Raw genomic sequence first — 25,530 nt, 5'->3', positions numbered from 1 at the left:
CGGTGAATGTCTAAGGTCAGCTTGGAGAGATCAGGCAGTAATAGGACAGTTGATGGTTTCTTGCATGCAAGCAGCTTGCATGATTTCTGCTTTGATCTTGTAAAAGTGAACTCTGCATATAACATCCCTGGAGAATGCAGAATTCAGGTTTCTTGGGCCAAGGGCTCTGTGTACTTGATCCAGTTCCAAAGGAGCATCTTTAGGGTTTTGTAGGAGCTCATTAAAGATTGCTGTTACTGCTGCAGCTAGGTCCTATTTTCCACAGTTTCAGGGAAGCCGCGGATATGGATGTTATTCCGCCTATTCCTGTTCTCCTGGTCATCATAGTGGTAAAAAAGTTGTTGAATTTGTATAGTGTGCTCCAGGAGAGCTGTGTCATGCTCATTTACTTGGTACTGAAAGATGTATTGAGGACTATACTTGGTACTGAAAGATGTATTGAGGTACAAGACATGGTCTTAAGCGGTCCTAGTCATGTAGTATAGCATTATGACTACCAGATAAATATGTTAATTAAACTGGTGAACCTCCTTGCCATACCATGTCATTAGTTTTAGGCTAAAAAATAAGGACTGGTTAACCAAGGGACAGACATAGAACAGCATTCTTTGAAAAGTAATTCAACATCTTTTCATTTAGTTTGCAAACAGAATAAATTAAAAAATCCTGCAAAGGGCGTATTGCATAATTTTTAGACCAAATGCAACTGTTTCATGTAATTTTGTAGAGTAACATTTGATTCAAATTATTTTCTAATGTTGATGTTGATTCAAAATCGAAAACTTCTTAATAGGCAATTGTATTGCATTACTATATATATATATATATATATATATATATATATATATATATATATATATATATATATATACACACAGTATCTCACAAAAGTGAGTGCACCCCTCACATTTTTGTAAATATTTTATTATATCTTTTCATGTGAATATATATAGCCACTAAAGAAGGGGCTACCTATAGCGCTTGCTTGATAATAATACAATTTGATGCTTTCAATAATAAATGAAAAAAACTGAAAAAGTGTATAAACAATAAAGTGCCAACAGTGCATCAATATTACAATCAATTTTGTATAAAATAAAAAAATATATACAATATAGACAAACAATTACATGTATTTAAATAGTCCAGCTCAGTTTAAAGTGCATGAGACGTGTCAGGTGCTCGTGTCTCATTAGTGCTCAATAAAGTTCATAATACAGGTAACTTGTGTAAGCAGTTCAGAGATTTTCCTTGGTGCATTATGAAAAATTAGGTAAAGTGCAAGTGCTCTGTGCCAGGCTTCCAAATCAGCCTTGTGGTGATGGTCTTTCTCCACCATAAAGGGTAGTAAAATTGGCTCACTCACCAGAGAGAATGGGTCTTATATGTCTTATGGCATTAAGACCGGACAGGCTTAATTTGAAATTAAGCTTGTTTGGCCACCTGGGCCAGGATGGATCCCACTTAGGGTACAGTGCCTCCGCTCTCAGTAATGGCAGCCTCCACTTCTTATCCACACATCCGGCCGGTTTTGATACAAAGAAACGGGAAAACTCCAGATGGTGCAATACTGTTAAAAAAGTTTATTTTCTTCCACGATCCAGATTAAAAGCCAAAAAAACACGATAACATACAACAGAACCGTCACAGACGGAGCCCTAGAGTGGAGAGCGGTGATTACCGTCTTGCGTTCCACTCGGCTCCTGTGACATCACAGGAGGTGTATTTAGAGTCGTTATCATGTTGCTATTATGCCCTGCGGCCCAGTCTCTGAAGAGAGGGGATCATGCTTCAGTATGTCACCGTACATGTTGGCATTTATGGTTCCCTCAATGAACTGTAGCTTCCCAGTGCCGGCAGCACTCATGCAGCCCCAGACTATGACTCTCCCAACACCATGTTTGACTGTAGGCAAGACACACTTGTCTTTGTACTCCTCACCTGGTTGCCACCACACACACACTTGACACCAAATAAGTTTATCTTGGTCTCATCAGACCACATGACATGGTTCCAGTAATCCATGTCCTAAGTCTACTTGTCTTTTTTTAGAAGAGGCTTCCTTCTGGGATGACAGCCATGCAGACCAATTTGATGCAGTGTGCAGCGTATGGTCTGAGCACTGAAAGGCTGACCCCCCATCCCTTCAACCTCTGCAGCAATGCTGGCAGCACTCATTCGTCTATTTCCCAAAGACAACCTCTACATATGACGCTGAGCACGTGCACCTTAACTACAGGCGAGGCCTGTTCTGAGTGGAACCAGTTCTTTTAAACCGCTGTATGGTCTTGATCACCGTGCTGCAGCTCAGTTTCAGGATCTTGGCAATCTTCTTATAGCCTAGGCCATCTTTATTTAGAACAGCAATTCTTTTTTTCAGATCCTCAGAGAGTTCTTTGCCATGAGGTGCCATGTTGAACTTTCAGTGACCAGTATGAGAGATTGAGAGTGATAACACCAAATTTAACACACCTGCTCCTCATTGACACCCGAGACCTTGTAACACTAACGGGTCACATGACAAAATGTCTAATTGGGCACAATTTGGACATTTTCCCTTAGGGATGTACTCACTTTTGTTGCCAGCAGTTTAGACAATAATGGCTGCACGTTGAGGTATTTTGAGTGGGCAGCAAATTTACAAGCTGTACATTCACTACTTTACATTGTAGCAAAGTGTTGTCACATTGTAGCAAAGTGTTGTCACGTGAAAAGATATAATAAAATATTCACAAAAATGTGAGGGGTGTACTCACTTCAGTGTTGTCACATGAAAAGATATAATAAAATACCTACAAAAATGTGAGGGGTGTACTCACTTTTGTGAGATACTATACATACACACATACACATACATATATATATATATATATATATATATATATATATATATATAAGCTTAGCACAAATCTATCAATGCAAATCTAGTTTTTTAGCTCTGATATTATACATATCAGAAAAAAAAGGATCAGCCACTGACTATTTTCTCATTGACTGCCAATGCTGGCTTAAAAATCAGTAAGTGTCTATACCTGCTGGTGCAAAGACAGAGGGTTCAACTGTGTGCCTGGTTGAAATTACAGGAGATCAAATTATACAGCTATTAAGGTGATTTATGATAAACAACTATTGCAGCCTCTAATGTGCCTCCAGCTGCAAAAGATAACTATAATCATACATAATATTTCACAAATCCTTGACTAAAAAGCGTGTCATATGTTTTTTTATTTATCTAACCATGAAAAAAAGAACATTTAACATGCAGTCACTATCAGTGATCTTAAAAACAAGACCTGATATTTCCCATTTTCAAACCTCACATGCCGTTGCCTCTCCCCAACCAAATCTTTAAATGGACAGCTCAGTCCTGCAGATTAAACTGGTTAGAGCGCTGCTCTTCCAGTGTAATCACCAGAGCTCTGCTGTCAGTAAATCAGTTGTCTCCTACACACAGGGGTTGATTTACTAAAACTGAAAAGTGCAAAATCTGGTGCCGCTGTACATGGTAGCCCATCAGCTGCTAATTTCAGCGTGGTCAGTTAAGCTTTGACAAAAAAAACTGAAAGCTGATTGGTTTCTATGCAGAACTGCATTCAATTTTGCATTTTCCAGCTTCAGTAAATCCAACCCCACAGACTGCAGTGATCAGTTGTTTGAGTGACAGCAGAGTTTTACTGATCAAATTGGGAGAATCATTGTGACAGCCCAGTCATGCTCTCCTTTTATAAATGGATGCTGCTGTTATACCCTTTGCTCATAAATTTGTGTTATATGTACGCAAAATGTATCCCCTTATTTAAGTTAGCCTAAGATTCACCTAGTCAAAATTACATTCCTTGATTTTTGTTTTTTTATGTTTTTAATACTGGTTCGGCATTTCTATAGTCATGTATTTATTTATTTAAATACTTCCCTCCAGAGCTAACCAGCCCAGCATGCCAGCTGTGGAGTTGTGAGTGTGCTGCCCTATCGCTATGCTTTTTCCATTTTGCGTGACTTTCAGCATTGTGGGGGTCCCTCCTTCAAAGCAAAAGTTGCCAAATGTGGATGGGGAGGGGGGCAGGCAAGTGGTATATATGACTCCTTTCTGGCACCCACTCACTGTGACTGGGTGTGCCAAAGAACCTACTGTATGTCAAAATTGGTCAGCTTTTTGGCTATGCTGTGCTAGTTTGATGCTAGTTTTCCTTTCTAACAAAATCACATTAGTTTAACCATGTTGCAACTATTCCCCTCCATCCCATTCAGTTGTCCTTGGACCGAAATGTGGTATCCCTAGGGCTGGTGGACAGAGGTTGTCATTTTCGCACCCTGCACCAGCCTGACCACTTTACATGCAGATGTGCAAGTTCTATCATCTCAGGGGTGGGGGGCGCTCTTTGGCATCTTCATCTTGAGAACACAAGAGAATCTTGTCCCACCAAAATCTTCATGAGGTCAAGAGTCTGAGAAATAACTTTATAATCTGATGTATAAAAACTATGTTCTCACAAACATTTCTTTAGGTTTATTACAAGCAATCAATTCTTGTTTCATATTTAGATCTGAACAAAAAAAAAATGACAGCTGAAAGCTAACTGCTTACTATAGACAACAATAAGTTTTTCCTTATGCACACTTTTCATATATCAGTCTCTTAGGGCAGTGCAGATAATTTGGACTTTAATCTATCAGTCATTTTCATAGATCTGAGCATTTAAGTGATTCAGTACAAAATGTAATTATACTAACAAATGTAGAAAATAAATAGTGTGCTTTTAAAATGTGTTCTACTGCAAAATACTGCAATAATCACTTATAACTCTCTTGGCCATTAACATTTATTGCTGTACTTTGCCAATATTGATTCAAGTGCTTCCATGTCCGCCATCTATCTACAACTTTGCTTTGTACAATGTCATTATTGACTATGTATTTTCTCCAAGATTTAGTATACTGAAAGAATGATTATTGTTAGTAGGACAAGTGACAGTTTGCTTTGCATGTGAGACAAGAATTCTGAAGTTTAAAGTACAATTTCAGAAGGGAAATACACATCAGGCAAATACTTCAATCAGGAGCAGCTACTCGTCCCTCTTTTCCATTGTTTTTTTCAGAATTGTTGCACTTTTTTTGTTCACAGTGCAAATAAAGAAAACACAGAGGTGATCATATACCACCAAAAGGAAGCTCTATTTGTGGAAAAAAAGGACATAAATTGTATTTGGGTACAGCATTGCACGGCCACACAATTGTCAATTAAAGTAACGCATTGGTCATTGAGGGGGTAAAACCTTTGGTCCTTAAGTGGTTAGGGAGGTTACAGGCAGCTTATTGCTCTCTACTGTACACATCTAAATACAATTTAAAAATTGAATGATGAGCTTGACAAAGTGGATCTGCCCTGACTAGGGATTGACCGATTATCGGCAACACAGATATATCGGGGGCCAATAAGCACTTTCCCCGATATATCGGAATCGGCCCCTGAGGTTACCGATATTGCTGATATTTTGGGAAAGTGCTGTAACGGAGTGATGCCTGCAGCTAGAGGCATCACCTCGGTACCGGCGTCCATAGCCGACGGTTGGCTGTCTTGTAATGACAACCGATGCGGCTGAGAAGCCGCTCGGCTGTCGTTACAAGGAGCGGGAGGGGAGGACCCCCCCGCGGGGGTCTCCTGTCCCACCGGGAGACTCGGACATCCTACCTGCACGGCCGCCGAAGAGAAGACCCGATCAAAGCCGCATTCGGCTCTGATCGGGTCTCCATGTAAAAAACCCGGAAGTGATGTCATGACATCACTTCCGGGTACTCTGCGCCAAAGTAAAAAAAATGACAGCATTCAAAACAGCCAAATTTGGCGTTTTGAATGCTTTTAAATACAGAGGAGGGGTTTGAGGTCTTTTAAACCCCCAGATCCCTCCACAACAGTACTTGTGAAAAAAATAAATAAAAAAAAAAACATTTTTTTTTTAAATGTCCGAAAATATCGGCCAATATCGGCCGATACCGATATCCGATGACCAAAATATCGGTATCGATATTGGCATTAAAAAAACGATTGGTAGATCACTAGCCCTGACACATTATTGTTTACTAAATTTTCACAAATTGTGATAAAAATAATGAAAATAATGAAATTATTATCATATGGGATTGTTTAGGTACCTGGTAGTGCATAAGGGTATTGAGCCTTTTCCAGTCACCTTCTATCTTAGTTGTTATATCTTCATCTTGCAAAACAACCCTTGCAATCCGCCCTTGTCTCCACTCTAAAAAAAAAAGATGGTAAAAACCATGTAAAACGCTAATTGCGCGTAAACTAATTAGCACATACAGTACATATACAGTGACTCCGGAAAGTATTAACAGCGCTTCACTTTTTCCACATTTTGTTATGTTACAACCTTCTTCCAAAATGGATTAAGTTCATTATTTTCCTCAAAACTCTACAAATAATAACACATAATGACAGCGTGAAAGAAGTTTGTTTGAAATTATTGTGAATTGAATAAAAATAAAAAAAATAAAAAACCACATGTACATAAGTATTCACAGCCTTTGCCACGGCACTCAAAATTGAGCTCAGGTGCATCCTGTTACCACTGATCATCCTTGAGATGTTTCTATAACTTAATTGGAGTCCACCTCTGGTAAATTCAGTTGAATGGACATGATTTGAAAAGGCACACACCTGTCTATATAAGGTCCCACAGTTAACAGTGCATGTCTGTTTTCAAACCAAGCCATGATGTCCAAGCAATTGTCTGTAGACCTCCGAGACAGTATTGTATAAAGGCACAGATCTAGGAAGGGTACAAAAAAATGTCTGCAGCATTGAAGGTCCCAATGAGCACAGTGGCCTTTATCATCCATAAATGGAAGAAGTTTGGAACCACCAGGACTCTTCCCAGAGCCTTAGTCAGGGAGGTGACCAAGAACCTGATGGTCATTCGGACAGAGCTCCAGCATTTAGCTGTGAATACTTTCTGGACTCACTGTATATATATATATATATATATATATATATATATATATATACACACATATACACACAATAAATAATAATAACTATTAGCATCTATATTACGGAATATAAAAAAAGAATAGCACATGATAAAGATAGTCATTAAAAAGAATATGATAAACATTACTGGTAACCTACCTAAGTCCATATCTACTGCTCTTGGCCTCTGAGAATATGGCACATTTTTATATACTGCATCCAAGATCTTTTCCTTGACCTGTGTGATAGTGTCACAGTTTAGGACTTTCACTGGAATCTCCGGGCTATTCTCATTGTCAGGGTTCACACAATTCAAGATCTGCAAAGCACAAAACAAAGGACATATAAACAATGCTAGCTAAAATCTCATACAGTTACACAAAGATGCAATGTAGGCACTATGCAAAAATAATCCATTTAAGACCCCATTCACACTAGTGCGACTTGTCAGGCGACTTGGTCGCCTGACAAGTCGCGGTGGGTCGCTCGCCATTGAATAGTAAAGGACCCATTCTAATAGGAGCGACACAAGTCGCTCCGACTTAGAAAAAGGGTCCTGTACTACTTTGGGGTGACCTGGAGGCGACTTGCATTGACTTCAATTATATGAAGTGCACTGCGACTTCACAGGTCGCCCCACCAAGTCATGTCTCCGCAGTCTGAACGTGGTCTAAATGTTCTCCAAAATATTTGTGGATAAGTAAAAACTCATTCACAAGATTGTTTGCCAGGGATTTTGTTTCTATTATGTATTAACAAGATTGACCTCAACACTAAATATGTAGCAAATGTAATGTAAATTATTAGACTGCAAATTAGAAATGCATCCTGCTGGAAGTTTTTGAAATTCCAAAAAATTTTTGTATATCCAGCCACTGTATAGTACAGCACACACAAAGACATTGCAACTAACTGTATTACATTGACCCCTGAATTGGTTTGGGGTGTCTGCTCATATTTACCAGTGTTTTGTATTCGATCTGTTGTCGAATTAGTTTATCTTCACTGAGCGAGTAGCGAGCTTCTCCAGTGATGGAATCAATAGGTCCCTTCTCCATCTGTTGCTTGATTGCACAGTGCAACATGAATAGGGGCTCCCCAGCACACTCCTAGAAAAACAATTTACAGATCCTATTATTGGTAAAACATATCAACCAGAAACATGAACACAGGGCAGCTGCAATGCACATATTTTATGTTTGGATGATTGATGATGGAGCTGTTGATTAACAGAACAAGCTTTTTTTTTATTTTTCTTGAGTAATAGAAGTATATCCTCATTATAAATAGGACCCACATTTAGGAAACAAACTAAAAAGAAATAATCTAACAAGTTCACACTTTACAACTGTGACAAAAAAAAAAAACGTTTGTGAACCCTAGGGGAATTTCTGCATAATTGGATTCTATAAAGTCTTTATCCAAGCTATAATAATACATATATACAGTCATAAAATACACATTCATTTATTTATTAAGTGTAAAAGCAATCAAGGTCATAGATGGGAAAAGTGAGTGTAGGGACTAAGATAAAGATATCTTAGATAAACTAGGATAAAGATAAGAAGAGAGTAATTAAAGTGATTGTGACACAGAGCTGCTGTTCGGGTCCACCCCTCTCTCTCCTGATTGGCTAACTGAGTTTGATTGACAGCAGAGGGAGCCAATGGCGCCACTGCTGTGTCTCAGCCAATCAGGGGAGAGTGTCCCAGATAGCTGAGGCACTCGTGGATATCGCTGGATAGAGAGGGGCCTCAGGTAAGTATTGGGGGGGGGGGTAAAGAGGGCTGCTGCACACAGAAGGCTTTTAATCTTAATGTATAGAATGCATTAAGATATAAAACCTTCTGACTTTATAACACCTTAAACGTCAGGTGCTTCAATCAAAACTAGTTATAGCTTTCATCAGCAAAGAGAAAATGATAATTTACAGAAAGGAAAAGCTGCTATTTCCTCTCAGAATGAGCAACTTACAAATATCACTATATGAAGTCACAAATTAAAATCCCTAATAAGGTGACAAAGAAGATAAAGAAATTTGGAATAACCCCTGTATGAGCAGATTTATTTACCCACACCGGGATTCACATTCCTTTGGGTCACACCTTGGGTTGAATTATGCTCACTGTGATCAGTCATCTACCCAGGTGAACTAGTCAGCTAATCTGTAAACTTCTAAAGGGGCATGGTTAAGACTGGAAAGTGTATGTAAACCCTAAACCTATTTTCCAGTATGCTTGGCATCATGCCTCACAATTTTGTGTTAAACAAGTAAACTGTTTTATTGTGCAGATTTATTTTGGGTCCTTACTTGGGCACGCTCCACTCAGTTCAGCAGGGAAGTGAACAGATCCCCTGTTGAATTAGAGTGGAAGGTGACAGATGTCACTTTTGTGACATTCATGCCCTTTCAGTTTGTCTGTGTTTTGACAGCGGACTGCGGCAGACCCATGTTGGATCTGTGGGCTGTCAGATGTAAAAAGACATGTTCATTTACACCCGGCTACCTCTGATTCATCAAGTTTAGGTCCTGAAAAAACAGAAAAGGTCACAACCTGGGCAGATACAGAGGTAGACGGACACAAGTCAGTTTTCATCCACATGACCACGGACCTGCATGGAGCTTCTAAACAGGTCCACTTGAACAACTGACAGGCAGACCTGATAAGAAAGCTCATGCCTACCAGGTGTGCTAACAATGCTGCTGCTAATTGTGAGGCAGTGGCTTAGTGCTGTTGGCCTGCAAGAAGAAGTTCTCTTTGTAGCGGAGCCTTCAGGCAAAAAACTTTCCCGATTCACACAAAAACTATTTTCTTAAGAAAACTGTATATAGTGAGCCATAGTGGCAAACATATTGAAAAAACTGATTTTAAGTTTACATACATTTTATACTGTCTTACACCCTTTATGAAGAGCTTCTATCATTATCTATCATAAAAAATATTTAAGTAATATATAATTATTCCAAAAACAAAGCAAAACAAAACATAAAAGTCTAAAATAGATCCAGATAAAGAAGTGATGCTTCAACACCAAAGTGAATGATTGTGTTTCCTCTCTACCACCATATGTACAGTACATGTAGCTCACTCACCAGAACATCTTGACCCTATTACAGGAAGTCAAGAACAGCGTTTGGTACTATCTGGCAAGTTATATGCTCATAATACTCCTCTTTCATCCACTTGCATCCAGCCAGAAACTTGACTTTACAAGAGGGTATCCAGAACCAAACCAACAATATGGCACTCCTGCACCTTTAGATACTTGAAAAATGGCTCATATAAGAAGGAGAAGAGAAGAAGGGCCTCTTATAGTGTAGAATGTTAACAAATTTATTGAGAACAAATAAAATTGCAGTTACACCAAGGTAGAGAAGTTATAGCATTAAAATCGAGATTGGAACGCCGGTTTGCGTTACATCTGCATTCCAAAGTGACAAAGTCCCGCCCTTTGGACCCCTAAAGACATCACACGTTGACGAAACGCAATGGGATTTTTTTATATAGAATGTTAAGAAATGTATTAAGAACAAATAAAATTGCACTTACACTTCTGGATACCCTCTTGTACATTCAGGTTTCTGGCTGGATGCAAGTGGATGAAAGAGGAGTGTTATGAGTCTATATCTTGCCAAATAGAAAATACCAAACACTGTTTTTGACCTGGTGTTCTGGTAAGTGAGCTGCATATACATACATGGTGGTGGAGAGGAAGCACAATCATTCACTTTGGTATTGAAGCATCACTTCTTTATCTGGATCCATTTTGAACTTTCGTGTTTTGTTTTGTTTTTTGGAATAATTGATACTACTTATAAATTTTTTTGTGTTAGCTTGTGATAGATGTGGCACAGTCTCATATGTTTGGTGTGAACGCTTATATGTATAAGGAAAATCTTCGTTTTACTTTTTATATAACTATCTTTTACCCTTTGTCATAAGTTTTGATGTCATATATTCACTCTGAGGAGTATACACATTTCCATGGTAAATTGAGAGTGTGGTTATGAACTAGTTCCATCTTTTGGTAATAAATAGCTTCCAATTCCATGATCCATCCAGAGCTGCATAGGCAGCCATCTTTTTTTTATATATATTAAAAAAGGGATCAGGCACCAAAAATATCAGTGGCTGCAAAATGAGAATCTAAAAATATGTAGTTGCAGCTGAAGATCTGCAGAATTGTGCAGTAAAAAGTGAATAAACAAACTATAAATCAGCGCAAATCTACCTACCCATCAAGTATTATCACTGGATTATAATTTTACCAGCCACTCCATCTGGTGAGTCAGTTTGGGGTGATTGGTGAAAGAAGCACACCGGGTGTGTTTTTTTTGGCACATTATACTGCAGAGAAGATTCGTTGCACAGAATATATTCACTTTCCTGCACTTGGAATGAATTTTTGGGACTTATTTTGCACTTTACTTTTTGAGACCTTAATAGGAATATTGTTTCATGGACATGTTTTTAAGGTATGAAATACTTGATTACTTCACATTTATTTCACCATTTTTTTTCACAGATATGAATTGTTTTTTTATTTTTATTTTTTAATATATTTTGTCATTGATTTTTAGAGAAAGTTTTTATATCTCACTATTATCTCACTATTTTATGGAATATGATTATGGCCCTTGCACTTTTTCTAACATAATATAGGATATACTTGATGGGTCGGGAGATTTGCGCTGATTTATAGTTTGTTTATTCATCTTTTTTTTTTTTTTGTTTCTTATGTCACAGGTAAACATTTTGTTTACAATTACATGGACATATCCATTCTTGTTTTAGTGCATGTATGTTACATTATGTATATGGTATTGGTACAATGAAACTAATAGCTGTAATCACTGGCTTAAAATAAAACATTAATTTAGAAAACAAAAGGCTCATTTAACAAAAGATGTGATCAGGTGCAGGTCAGATCCATAGTCTCCAGCAGTATCCTCAAACAAAAAGTGATGACCACACTCTGATGTAAGTAAACATGAAGTGTATTCACCACTGTAAATCCAAACTGGACATCAATACATCACAGACAAAGACAAAGGTTGACGCGCTTCACGAGTTTACATTCACTTACTCATAACCAAAGTCATCACTTTGTGTTTCACAAAACTTTAAAACCAGCACAAGGCATTCTTTTTCTGTCTCGTGACTGCATTTATCAGAAATTTATCGTTGAAAATGGCTGACACTTTTTTTAACTTCCTTAGCGGTATTCCCGAGTGTGGCTAGGGGTGGAATTTCAGTGCCATTAGCGGTAACCCCGAGCCACACTCGGAGTACCGCCAGGGAGCATCACTGGATCTTGGATGAGGTTACTTACCTTGTCCCGGGGATCCCGCGATTTGTCCCTGCAGCATACGGCGGCCGGATCTTCCGCCTGAGGCTGTGTGCCCCGGCTTCCGTCTCCTGCGATGTGACGCTCGCAGGGGGGTGGAACCAACGGCAAATTTGAAAAGTAAAACACACAAACACACTGACATATTGTAATCCTATTGGATTACATTACAAACTAGAATAAATTGACATTAGTTTGCCCCCCAGTGGCCTTTCCTGCAGTTTTCCTTTATATATATATACAGTAAAACCTTGGATTGCGAGCATAATTCGTTCCGGAAGCATGCTTGTAATCCAAAGCACTCTTATATCAAAGCAAATTTTCCCATAAGAAATAATGGAAACTCAGATGATTCGTTCCACAACCATTTATTCATAAATCCTTCAGTTTATAGTCCATATAAAAAGATTATAGCATTGCGATAGGTTGTGTAACCATAAAATGTCCATCCACAAATAGCCGCTTCCACAAGGGGATTAGAAGCAAAATCCAGCAGGAGCTCCAGAGTATCAAAGAGGAAGAGAGGCGCCACTAAGTGTAGCAATATGGTTCCATTTAATGAAGGTACAACATTTAGCAACTCACATGGTTGATGATTAAAAGATGCACATCTAAGTATGCAGGCATCCGGGGTAAAGCTGTCCACATAGACTATCTTCTGCACCGCCGGCTGCCAGTCTGTAATCCTGACCGGGAAGAACAACCTGCAGTAAAGCGATCTGAAAGCGAGGAAGGGATGACGTAGATGGCGGTGTGGAGGATGGTCTATGTGGACAGCTTTAGCCTGGATGCCTGCATCCTTAGATGTGCCTGTTCCAATCATCAACCATGTGAGTTGCTAAATGTTGTACCTTCATTAAATGTAACAATATTGCTACACTTAGAGGCGCCTCTCTTCTCTTTTATACTCAGCTGTGACTTGAGGCTACTTGTATATCAAGACATCGCTTGTATATCAAGTCAAAATTTATTTGAAAAATTTGCTTGTCTTGCAAAGCGCTCTTAAACCAAGTTACTCTTAAACCAAGGTTTTACTGTATATATATATATAAATATATATATATATATATATATATATATATAAGTATATCTATATATATATATATATATATATATATATATGTATACACACATGTTGATGTTGATGTTGTTGTGAACTGATAATGCTCACAAGAAACCCATGGTAAGCAGGTTTCAAATTATCTTAAGCATAGCTAAGGCTACGTTCACATCCAGGCATTGCTATTTTATAGGCATTTTCCAGGCGTTTTTTATAGGCGTTTTTTGCAGGTGTTTGGAGGAAGGCATTGACATCTAACAAAAACGCCTGTAATCTGCCCAAAAAGAAGCTTATGTACTTTTTGGAGCGTTGGGCCTTTTGCTCAAGGCGTCGGAACACTCAGATGTGAACAGGGGCCATTGAAATAGCCTTAATGTTATTTTAAACTGAGCAGATGGACACATTTTCAACTAGGCTACTTCTGAAAGTATGTAACACAATAAATAGAAAAAAAAAAGTCATGTTGATCATTGTACCTTGAGAAACTTGTGTAGAAGGAAAGCAAACCAATTAGTCAGCATCTTTTCTGCCACCGACTCTGTCCTGTAAAAAAAATTACATTTTTACAATAAGTATCATCAACATTTCTGCAAATCTGCAGTACCAGTGCAACATAACAGTATCCACTATCAGTGGGAATCCATAAAATTATACATAACAATAGAAGGGCTTTAAATGCCTATCACATGAGGAATAACTTGCAACAAATCCAGACAGCCCAAGATATGTGAACAATGAGCTATCCATGGTTCCTGAGCTCACAATGTTTTTGAAGTATGTATGCATTAGAGGTAACACTGGTGGGCCTTACCATAATCACTAGCATCGACTCAGGTAACAGCTTGCCTGCCTCATGCAACAGCAAGATGGTACTTTCACCACAGAAAAAAAACAGCATACTGCACACTGAGTGTTAACAAGCAGGCAAATCTCTAAAATAAACTGTAAAGCTCTGTTCCACTACTCCTTATGTCCTCCCCTAAAGCCTTTCGCTCCAATTGGGCTTATTTGTAGAGGATTAAGCTCAATCAGGGTAAATGCATTAGTAGGTGTGAACTAAGTCAGGAACTGTGTCTGTGGAAACCAGCTACTTGGAATAGTTACTACAGTGTGATTTGGCCATATTACCAAGTTGGCAAATTATAAGCACATACACTGACTCACTATTTTTATCTTAACCAACAGTAAACTATTAATTACCAAATGCAGTGTTCTAAAAAGTTGCTTTATTTTGAGAGATGCAGTGGGTATAGAAAAGAACACCCCCCCCCTCCCTTTAAAATAATCACATGTGTTGCTTTGCAGCCTGAAATGAAGGCAGACCCAGTTCTTGTTTTATCTAGCTGTAATTAATCAATTGCAATTTATAAAATCCAAGTAAAAGGATATAACACCATGTAAAAAAAGTAAAAAAAATTAAAAAACAGAATCACTGAGTTGGAAAAAGAAACGTACCCTCCTAAAAATGACTTGTAAACGTAATCAGGTGTAGCTAATCACCTTCTCAATGGCACACAAAGCCATTTGACTTTCAACTCTTTCAAAAATTCTTTTTTTTAACAAAGTTTCAGGGGAAAAAAACTCAGTTTTGCTCATGCTCACTGTTGGTTAACAGACACCCTGTTCTGGTTAGCTTTAACATTACTGTACAGGAGTTTAATTGCACCTCCAAGTAGATTATTAAACAGTTGCATGCTCATTAGTAAAGCTAATATACAAAAATATTTCCCATTTCATTTTTGAACAAAAATATAAATAAAACACTGTGTGCAATGATTAAAGTAGTTTAAACTGGGACAAATAGTCTAACAGCCTAACACTAGCATAAGCAAGAAAAATAATTTTGTATACATAGATTAAAACAGATTACTCAAAATATACGGTAATTACCGCATTCTGTAATAAACTTTAATTTAATTTCACCCCTAGGGCTCAACACAATATCCAAGGCTGGTTTAAATAAATTAGGGGCCCAAGCAATAATCAAAATATGACTCTGCTGGAGGGCTGCTAACATGACCAGCTCCATAATGTCTAGAATACTTTTCTGATAAATGCCATAATAGTCAGATTCCAAGAAAGAGTTCACTGAGGGATATTCAGGAGCAGAGTATTGGACCTTAAGGAGTGGGTCTTACTTTATTGTGGAAGATATTGTTGCCTTTTACTATGTGTAAATGTGCATACACCCCAATCATTGTAGTAGCATGCGCCGATACACATCTAGATCCTGAGAGATCTTTACACAAAAGAGGTAGTTCAATCCGCAATACACATTTATTGAAAGGGTTACATAATATATATATATACAAATTACACACTAAACAGTATTTACAACACATTATAAGTACAAATCCCCTGGCTTATATGATATTTACAAATTACCCACAATAGCCATATTTACAATACCATGTATGTATGAGCATGGAATTAGGTTACCTTTTCACTTCAGGCATGGTGCCTGCAGTGTGTTCAAACACAAAAGAGAAAAAGCATGTATACATTTTAAGTGTGGGAGATATAGTCCATAGTTACCATCCCCAGTAGTTTCATCCTAGTCTGCAAATGCAAGAGGACTTCCTCTCCTTCCCACCTTCACTAATATAGAACCATATCGCCTTGCTCAGAGCCATTCTGATTGGTGTAGCAATCTTACCCTTCTCCTCCCTCTGGGCGTATCTTATTCAGGATTGGACAATTTCCCCACCCCCTATATTTAGCATAAGCCAGCCTCTCCACTCTGGGGGGGATTAATCATGCTAGGTCATCTCCTGGGCCAAATTGTCCATCCTTGGACAGACACCCACCTTCATTAAATATCTAAAGGGACAGTCTTTGAAGTAAAGGGCGAGATAAAGGAATGACCTGTCATGGACGATTATCAATTATTTTCTGGCCCCGTAATGTCTGGGGAAAAGGAACATAATTACGGGGTTGTTCTACAGTTTGTTTATCAGTGTAAATAGCAGACCCCTCCCAGGTAGCCCAGGCATGCATTTCAAACATACTTATCTGTTTGAAATCAATACTCAATATCTCGTACCTCTATATATTTACACCAATCTATATACAGTCACTAATGGAGATTTATACATAACTCTTCATCAGGCAACACAGTAATGGAGATGACACATAAACTCCTCATAAGGCAACAATATGATACAGCAACGTTGACACAGTACGACATTATTAGTAAACTTAATGCCATTCTACAAGAAAATTCCACCTTTGGTAAAAAAGTAAATTACTTAATAAATATGTCCTTCCTGAATTCCAAAAGTGGCTTGGGCCATGAAGAACTACTATTCGATATAATACACACATAACTCAGCACTATCATGCACACAATTCTGCAGTAAATACACAAATATACAAGTGATCCAGCACTAAAACACAAACACCCCAATCAACCCTCCACCAGCCCCCCATACACACGCACAGTCCAGCACTATACACAAACATATACAGTTATACAATTTAGGGAATATGCACACATATGTACTGTACACATACTGTAGCACTATATACCTATACCATATACCTATAATCCATCACGATAAACATATGCACATACAAACACAATCCAGACCTCTCCTTTTGCTCCTACAGAAAAGGAGTGTGAGTCTTACCCCCGTGATGCAGCATTCTATCTTTCTGCAGAAAGAAGAATGTGGGGGGGTAGATGCTGTTGATAGGTGCTGCATTTCCCCAGGAGAGAAGTTCTTGATGGTTTGTTGGGGCTGAAGCTGGAATGGTGCAGCTCTGCAGGTACAGGGGAGACTGGGGAGCAGTAGGTAGCTCCTGGGGGTCCTGGGCAATGACAGGGCTTTTCCTTTTTCAAAGCTGACCCTGACCATGGTTATAAAACAATATAAAAATTCAAACTCTCAAGTTTTTCTTTTTATTGGTGAATATTTAGTGGATATACTAAGTAAATGAAAGGGTTTTAGTTCAGTCCCTTATTTCCACACTGAGAGACATACTGAAAACTCTCCCACTACAAAATCCCTGTCTTTGAAAATGGAAGGAACTGGAGGAGTCTATACCAATGCAGGAAAGGTGGCATACAATGCATACATTAAGTGGGCTTTCTCTTTCCTCTCATGTTGATAATCCTGTGCAAGCTGTTCACACTTCATGTTAAGCTTTACAAAAGGAAGAACAAATCTGCTTTTCAAAAAGCAGCTGTAATTTATGTCCAAGCTGTGAGATTATAAAAACCTGAAAGATTATTCCAACAAATCTCTGCTCTCTTTATTTTATTTCTGTACAGCAGCTGTGATTATTAGGTTTATTTTTTCATTTTAACAAAAAAATGTATCCCACAATGCATTTCAAAATGTGAGAGAAACTTTATTTAATATTTTGGGTGTACAACTCTTTCAATAATGCAGGAGGGCAATATGGATATTACATACAATGTAAAATGAATAAATTACATTTAGAGATGTTTTAATAAATATTTTTTTTTGCTTTACTTTTTACTACCATGATTGGAATAATATAATATAGTATAATATAGAGCCACAGCCCTTCTGCCTGGCAGCACTAGGGTTGCTGGTTTGAATCCCAACCATGGCACTACCTGCCTGGAGTTTGCATGTTCTCCATGTTTCCATGTACAGGGTGCCTGCATGGGTTTGCTGCAGGTACTACGGTTTCCCCCCACACTCCAAAAATATGCTGGTAGGTTAGTTGGCTTCTGTCTAAATTGGCCCTAGTATGTGTACGGTATGTATGAATGTGAGTTAGGAACCTTAGATTGTAAGCTCCATAAATGCAGGGACTGATGTGAATCCATAATATATATGTAAAGCGCTGCATAAATTGCCGCTGCTATATAAGTTTCACATCTATGGATTCACATCTGTAATAAATAACTAAATAAATAATTTAAAATCCTATCACCAAATACTGTAATAGCACAGTTCTTTGTATAAATGAAAAAAGTATATCCTACATGAAACAAATATGAACGCCTAACCCCATTTTTAAATTTTTTTTTAGGGAAAGAGAGAAATAAAAACAGTGCCCCCCCGTGCATTATACTTTTTATTACTGTATGTGTCCCCATATGATTCTATTTTTTTACGAATTGGTTGACAGCAATACAAAGTAAACCTCTCCAAAGGGGACACAGATAGCAATAAAAACTTATGAACATATTTTATAACTGAGCATATTAAATACCTCAACTATTCCCAATACCAGTGTGCTGCAAGTAAATAGCTGTTAAGTCATCTTTTTGGCAACTTGTGAGTTTTACAAACAAAAGGGGTGCAAATGCTTAGGGCATTATCAAAAGTACTTTATTGAGAGATGAAAAGAGTACATACTTACAAGAGCCAATCGTTGTAGCAATGTACATAAACCACAAAACCAAATGATCTGGCACATGATACATTGCTTCTGGTACAAAGTATGTCAAAATTGGAGCTTAGTGTTTCTTCCTCAGAGAAACACTAATCTGGACTCACCATCTACTCTTAGGCCAAACATACACGGTTCGAATCTTGGCCGTTTAAGCAGGAACAGGCCGAGTTTCAAAACGTTAATAGGCAGGCTAAATGTACTAAGTTGATCAATCGATCAACTTGGGTACAACCAGTCTGTCGGATTCTCTTGCGATCATTGCTAACGGCTGCTATAGCCACTAGTGATAATCACTGTCTTCTCCCAGCTGGGATGGTTTTTCCCGCCCTCCTCCGCATCAATCCATGGTTGCAGAAAAAAAATTTGCTCTGTGTATGGCCAGTCTTATATATAGAGACTTATCACCAGTTACAACCACTAAGGGAAAGGGAGGGATCAGAAAAGAGGCATACTCAATCCAAAGGTCAAAAAAAACCAAACCAGCCCTTGAGTTGTATATGTGTAAATAAATATTAACCTACACTCACACATAAGACTTCTTGCTCCACCATGAACACGAGCCATACTGCCCATCTCTCACCTGATATTGCATACAAAGGACAAGAGATCGACCGATTATTAGCAAAGGGGGCCAATATGCACTTTCCCCAATATATTGGAATCGGCCACCAAGGTGACCGATATTGCCGATATTTCGGGAAAGTGCTTGTACCGGAGTGATGCCTGCAACTAGAGGCATCACCCCGGTACCGGTGTCCATAGTCGACGGTCGGCTGTCTTGTAATGACAACCGATGCGGCTGAGAAGCCGCTCGGCTGGCATTACAAGGAGCGGGAGGGGACGTCCCCCCCTCCCGCCGCCTTCCATCGCTCGCCCAGGTCTCCCGTCCCACTGGGCAACCAGCCTGCAAGGCAGCCGAGGACCCGATCAAAGTTGCATTTGGCTCTGATTGGGTCTCCATGCAAAAACCCGGAAGTGATGTCATGAGTGACGTCACTTTCGGGTACTGTCTGACGCCAGATTAAAAGAAATTACAGCATTCAAAACAGCCAAACTTGGCATTTTGAATGCTTTTAAGTGCAGAGGAGGGGCTTCGGGTCTTTTAGACCCCCAGATCTCTCCACAAGAGTATCTGTCAAATAAAAAAAAAAATTATTTTTTTGTACGAAAATATCGGCCAATATTGCGCATATATATACGCATTGGCCAAAATATCGGTATCGGCAATGAAAAACCGATATCGGTTGATCACTACAAAGGACTGAGATCTCTTGTATCGCCTGGATGTATAGTTTGCAATCATAGTCAAGCATCAGTAGTGTACGCTCAACCCATGTTTTGGAATGTGGGGAGCGACCGCCATAACCAAAAACAGTGGTTTCTATGCAGGAAGATCTTCCCCCACCCCCACCCCGACTGGACTTGGTACAGAAGGTAAAGATCATTATGATTATAAACTATATCACCAGGCACTACAGGAGATCTTTTTTCTTGTATGCAATATCAGGGGAAAGATAGGCAATATGAGAATGAAGTCTTATGTGTGAGCGTAGATTAATATTTATTTTCACATATGCAAAGACTAACAGTTCTCAGTGAATTTTCTTTGTTGATTACAGTTCAAAACTAACATTAGAAAGTATTATTTTACTGAAAGAGTAGTTGATGCTTGGAATAAACTTCCAGCAGAGGTAGTGACAGTCAACAGTAAATGGCTTCAAACATGCCTGGGACAAACATAAAAATAAAAGACAAAAAAGAAAAACAGGCAGACTGGAAGACTACTCTTTTTTCTGCCGTCACTTTTCTGTGTTTCTGAATTGCAATATATACATTGTTTTTGTTCTTGGGTTTAGATAACATTTAAGCCACATTACTTTAAGTGACCATGTCACTATAGGGTCACTTCTAAACTAACCCCAGCCTGTAAACAAAGAGCATTTATACTTGTGTTTCTGATGCTCCATATCTTCAAATATTGTTACTTTGCTGCAGCCTCTGCAAGTATTTAACACTTTAGATGTGTAAGCATCTTTTATCACCACACAGCATGTTGTGGCTCTTCCTTCCAGCTCTTATGTTCTGCAGTAATGTCTGAGCGGACCAGAGGACATACAGTGTGCTGCAGGATAAACAGGTATTCACACACCTCCTGCAGAAGTCAGGAAGCAGCAAAGCTTCAGCATTTAAAGACATGGGCTACTGGAAAGCTAAGTATACAACAAATGCTCTTTCACTGATTGGAGTTAGTTTAGAAGTTGCCCCAAGGTAACAAGGTCACTTTAAAATCATAGTAATATGGCAAAACTCACTTTGCTTCAACACTTTCAGTGCACCACTCCTTAATCTATCATTGTAGAGCCAAGAAGAATGTGGCAACCTGAGAGCTGCCAAACTGCAAGGGCAATGAGGTGACATGTCACCCAGCACTCATACACTATAGAAGCATCTTTTAAAGATGGATTAAAACTGAACGGGATAAGCTAGAGTGGAAAAGAAAAATATTTTCCATACAGTGAGCCTATTGCTGCATTTCTTCTATCTGCTCTGAGTTTATCTTTAAAGGTTTCGCAGCAGCAGCATGGGTGTATCAGCATTTTTTAGAAGTTTTACCACGCTCCCACAGACTTCTTTTAGATCACGCATTTTTGCCACACTTTCTGGAAAGTACACCAGAGATGCAGCATGAAGGAAAATTGGTGCGCTTTCTGAAAGCCAAACTGCAGCACACCACTGTGAACCCAGCCTAAAGAAATGTTTGCACACACTGTGGCAACATCCTGGGGATTTTCAGTGATGAGGAGATTATTAATGGTTTATGGCCAAAGCCAAAGACAGTGGTGATCCATTTTTTTTTTTTTATCACACAGGATTTAGTTCTGAAGTTCTATACTACTGCGATTTCAGGGGGTGGAGAATTACTTAACTGTGTACACTCAATTCATCTTTACAGACATCTTGACAAAAGGGGCGCTTTATGGCTACCATTGCTAATTTAAATAGTGGTGATGTCACAATAAATGTTTTTAGAGATTAGTTGATGTACTGGTGACATATGAAGTATGATTGGATACGACATTTTGTAGCTGTATGGTGTGTAGCACAAGTTTTCAAGAGATCTATAATGCTTTCAGTAACCTGCTCAGATGTTTACTTTAGCTTCAATGCATAGGTATTCCTAGGCCTTGAGTACTCTATTATGCAAATACTGACAACTTCTTTGGTTAATGTATGGCCTGCTTCTTCCCCAACCTCTTCACATTACTACTGGCCAATGAGATGTCCCACTGTATTAGGATATATTATTGCAGTTTAAAGTGAACCCCCGTGCTTTGATCATGCAGGACAAATAAACATGTTCCAGTTCATGCTGGACCCTGTAGAAGTTTATATTTTACTTCACTTCCCCACCACTCCATTTGCCAGAGGAAGCAAGGAAAAGAAGCGCTGTATCATGAAACTTGCACAGGATTCTAAGGCACAAAGGTGACATCCCTGGCTGCCTGATTATCCAACTTGCAATCACCAGTGCTGTCACATTGGAGGAAGGGGAGTGAGTCTAATGCACCTTATATACCTAAATGTACTCGGTACAGTGCAGTGAGACGAAAGTATATAAAAAGGTTGCTGTTGGGGTGGGCATTAAAGTAAAACTTACTTCTTCTCTGCTTAACAAAGCCCAGGTTCACGCTAAACAATTCAGGTAACACAGGCCAAAAACAAGTAGCCTTGCAAAAAAAAAAAAATGTCTGCATACTAAATATAGGTTTTTGTAAAGAATAAAAAAATGATGCCAAAAAAGAGTAATGCCAGCGCATTACAAATGCATTTAAACGTGCATGCAGAACTGACCTGCAATTCCCACATGCAATGTTGTTTTACTTTTTTTTTAAATTAGTTGTTAATTTTTTTTTTTTTCCATTACTATGGCCCATGAGCTGGGTCATAACACCAGGAACTAAGACGGGCTTCCCGATCATGTGATCACTGTGACTGGCTATCATAGTGGTCACATGATCAGGAGCCCATCCTGTGAGCTCCCAATTATTAACAAAGACCAGGTCTCTGACAGCTAAGTCAGTGTTCTGGAAGAGGGCTCTCAGTTCAGAAACCTTGCTTGATATGGACGCATATGCATGGTGTGTGGGTGTTAAGGCCCACCCATCCTGCCACCACAATTATAACCTATGTGGTCAACAAGAGGTTAACATATAAATATATACAAACAATTCTATATTTACAAAGATACAGAACAAGAATTTCCTTAGCACTATAGATTAGCAAAAGAGAAAGCACGGCAGACATAGCTTGCTCTGAGGCTCAGTTTATTGGATTTAATTTTCGGAGCAAGACATTTGATGAGTAATAAACTACTACTGTGGTGGTTTACAGAGCGCTAGAGCTCTCCCAGCAGGCTAGATAATTAACTATATTCATATGCAGAATTTCACTGTTCTCTGACCTACAAATCTGTGCAAACCACATGTACTGAACACCAAAGCAGTCCAATGCAGAAGCTAATATGTTTTGCAGTTGTTCCAATGGTTTCAGCAAAGTGCTATCACCTGAGAATTCATACACATTTCATACTAATCTGGTCGTTTTCATTTTAAGGTGTCTCTCATCACTAATGCAGACACTAGATTAGGTTGTTTGCTTAAGAAGAAAGTAGCTCCTAAACTTAAAATATAAAGACACATTTAGATTTGAAATAGTCCTAAAACGCAAATAATTGTTATGACTATTTTTGGCCGTAACAAATTTATAAAAATTTACCTAACGTGCACATATCTGGTAATCTTGTATTAAGGAGAACTACCATTTATATTTTGGAGTAATTTCTTCAAGCAATTACAGCCTATTTTCAATACCTATGCTGAAAGGCTCCCATGTCTGGAAAATTTTTGTGATTAGTTCAGCAATGTGGTAAATACGAAAAGGACAGATAGATTTCACCCAACTTTATGCACAAGAAATCTACATTTGTATTGCTGACCTAATACAGCATAATAATAACGCATTGTAAGATATATACAAGAAAACCCTGATGCTTTAATTATACGGGATAATATGGTATCACTGTAATAACACGCTTTTCAGAAGTGGCATATTCTACCCTGTACTGCTTATTCCCTCTGATTGTGCACTCTTGCATCAGCAACCCTTTTCATACAACGTTTTACTTGGCCCTCCATAGACCTCCCCCCACCACCTTCTTGAAGGAAACTGTCTGACTCCATATCCCATCACCAAACAAATTTCATTTTGAAACAGCCAACCATGTAATTAAATTGCAGGAATACGTCTAGAGTTTTCATTCTCTCTCTCCTTACTGAGTATTTTCCCTCAAGCCATGGCTGATCTTTTGTGCTCTGCATTAATATTTACTATTTCCCAAAAATAATAGATATGTCCTTGCAGTGAGGCCTCTTGGATCTGCCAGTGTTTGAACCTTTGCGGAAAATCCTTCTGGTAATAAGAGAAATAATTCTTCTCTTTATCTTTCACAAAGCGGACATCACTGGAAACATGTGTTACAAATGGCATAGTGGAACACAGAGAGATAATTTGTTTAGAATATGCACTTAAACTAAAACAAGCATAAAATAAGCCTCGGGGCCACTTAAACATTGACTTATCCTCCTAATTTGTGTTATTAGCGAATCTGGATAAAATGAAAAATCTATAAACACATTAATACAATGAATAATGCTTTTATCCATCCTTTTTTCTTACATCATGGTATATTTTCTGGTTATGTACCAGCACATTCTCAGTTTGGAGCTGAGTGAGTTAACTGCATGGTAGAGAGAGTCTGAATTAATATGCTTGCTGCACAAGGGTTAGTATTCCTCAAACGACACCTATTTTTAGCCCACTCGATAATAGTCATGAACTAATATTAAAAGCTTCCATTCTCCGCTTCCCTTTCCTACGATTCCCAAGGGAAATTAACAAGGATTTCTTTATAGTTTTTAACAACACACCGGAAGGAACATCCATTTCATGTACACAAAATCACACTTACATTTCAACATGAAGCTTGTACCAAAGGTATGCTTTTATAATACCTCCAGTGAAAAGGTTCTTTAAGTTTTAAGTGGGAAGGTTTTGGAACCTCTGTCATGTGTTTGTTTCCATCTATTTCTTTATTAAGGAATTTTCCTCTTTTTTGTCCTGGAGACTATCCAAGAGGTGAGAGGTAATCTCTTGATAGCTGCATTTCAGGATTCTCCTGAGGAGGATATCAGCGTGGGAGATATCGTTTGCAGTTTTTTCTGCTCATAAAGGATTGTATTACAGAGTAGTTATAAAGGAAAAATGTTCCTGGTTTAAATGTGCAGGATATCAATTCAATTTTGCATTTGTAGAAATGTTACTTTAAAGCAGAATACGGACGTCTCATGAAGAGGCTGGTAATCTCTTATCCTGATTGGCACTTCACATGACAGATCACACTTGGATACAAAAGGAGACATAAAAGTCTTAGTCCCTCTTAAACAGTCGCATTCATTTATGGGGGAATACAGGATACTCATTGCTTCCGGTACTAAAACTCCACAGAATCGCCTGAAGAAGCTACGGAGCGAAACGCGTAACGATTCCCTGGTCATGTTTCCGTGACAAGTGAACTCTACATATCCTACAAACTGCTAAGTCTGCCCATTTCTATGGTCTGAATTCTATGTACCAAATTTTATATTCTGTTATGCACAGGGGTTCCCTAGATGTAGAAGCATATTGTTATATGACTGTTTTT

General features: G+C 38.5%; 1 protein-coding gene across 1 annotated transcript in view; it reads right to left on the bottom strand.

Annotated features, from left to right (window-relative positions):
* Positions 1-25,530, bottom strand: part of PLXNA2 (plexin A2) — a 539,737-nt gene that overhangs the window by 37,803 nt on the left and 476,404 nt on the right. The window contains exons 23-26 of the mRNA XM_082245705.1: positions 13,874-13,940; positions 7,951-8,097; positions 7,148-7,307; positions 6,151-6,254 (exon numbers count right to left, since the gene is read on the bottom strand). Coding sequence (XP_082101831.1) covers positions 6,151-6,254; positions 7,148-7,307; positions 7,951-8,097; positions 13,874-13,940 — 478 coding nt within the window. The remainder of the gene's footprint in view (positions 1-6,150; positions 6,255-7,147; positions 7,308-7,950; positions 8,098-13,873; positions 13,941-25,530) is intronic.

This window comes from Pelophylax lessonae, assembly GCF_965119305.1.
Source record: "Pelophylax lessonae genome assembly, chromosome: 2".
NCBI lineage: Eukaryota > Metazoa > Chordata > Amphibia > Anura > Ranidae > Pelophylax > Pelophylax lessonae.
This window is presented reverse-complemented; position numbering and strand designations above follow the sequence as displayed.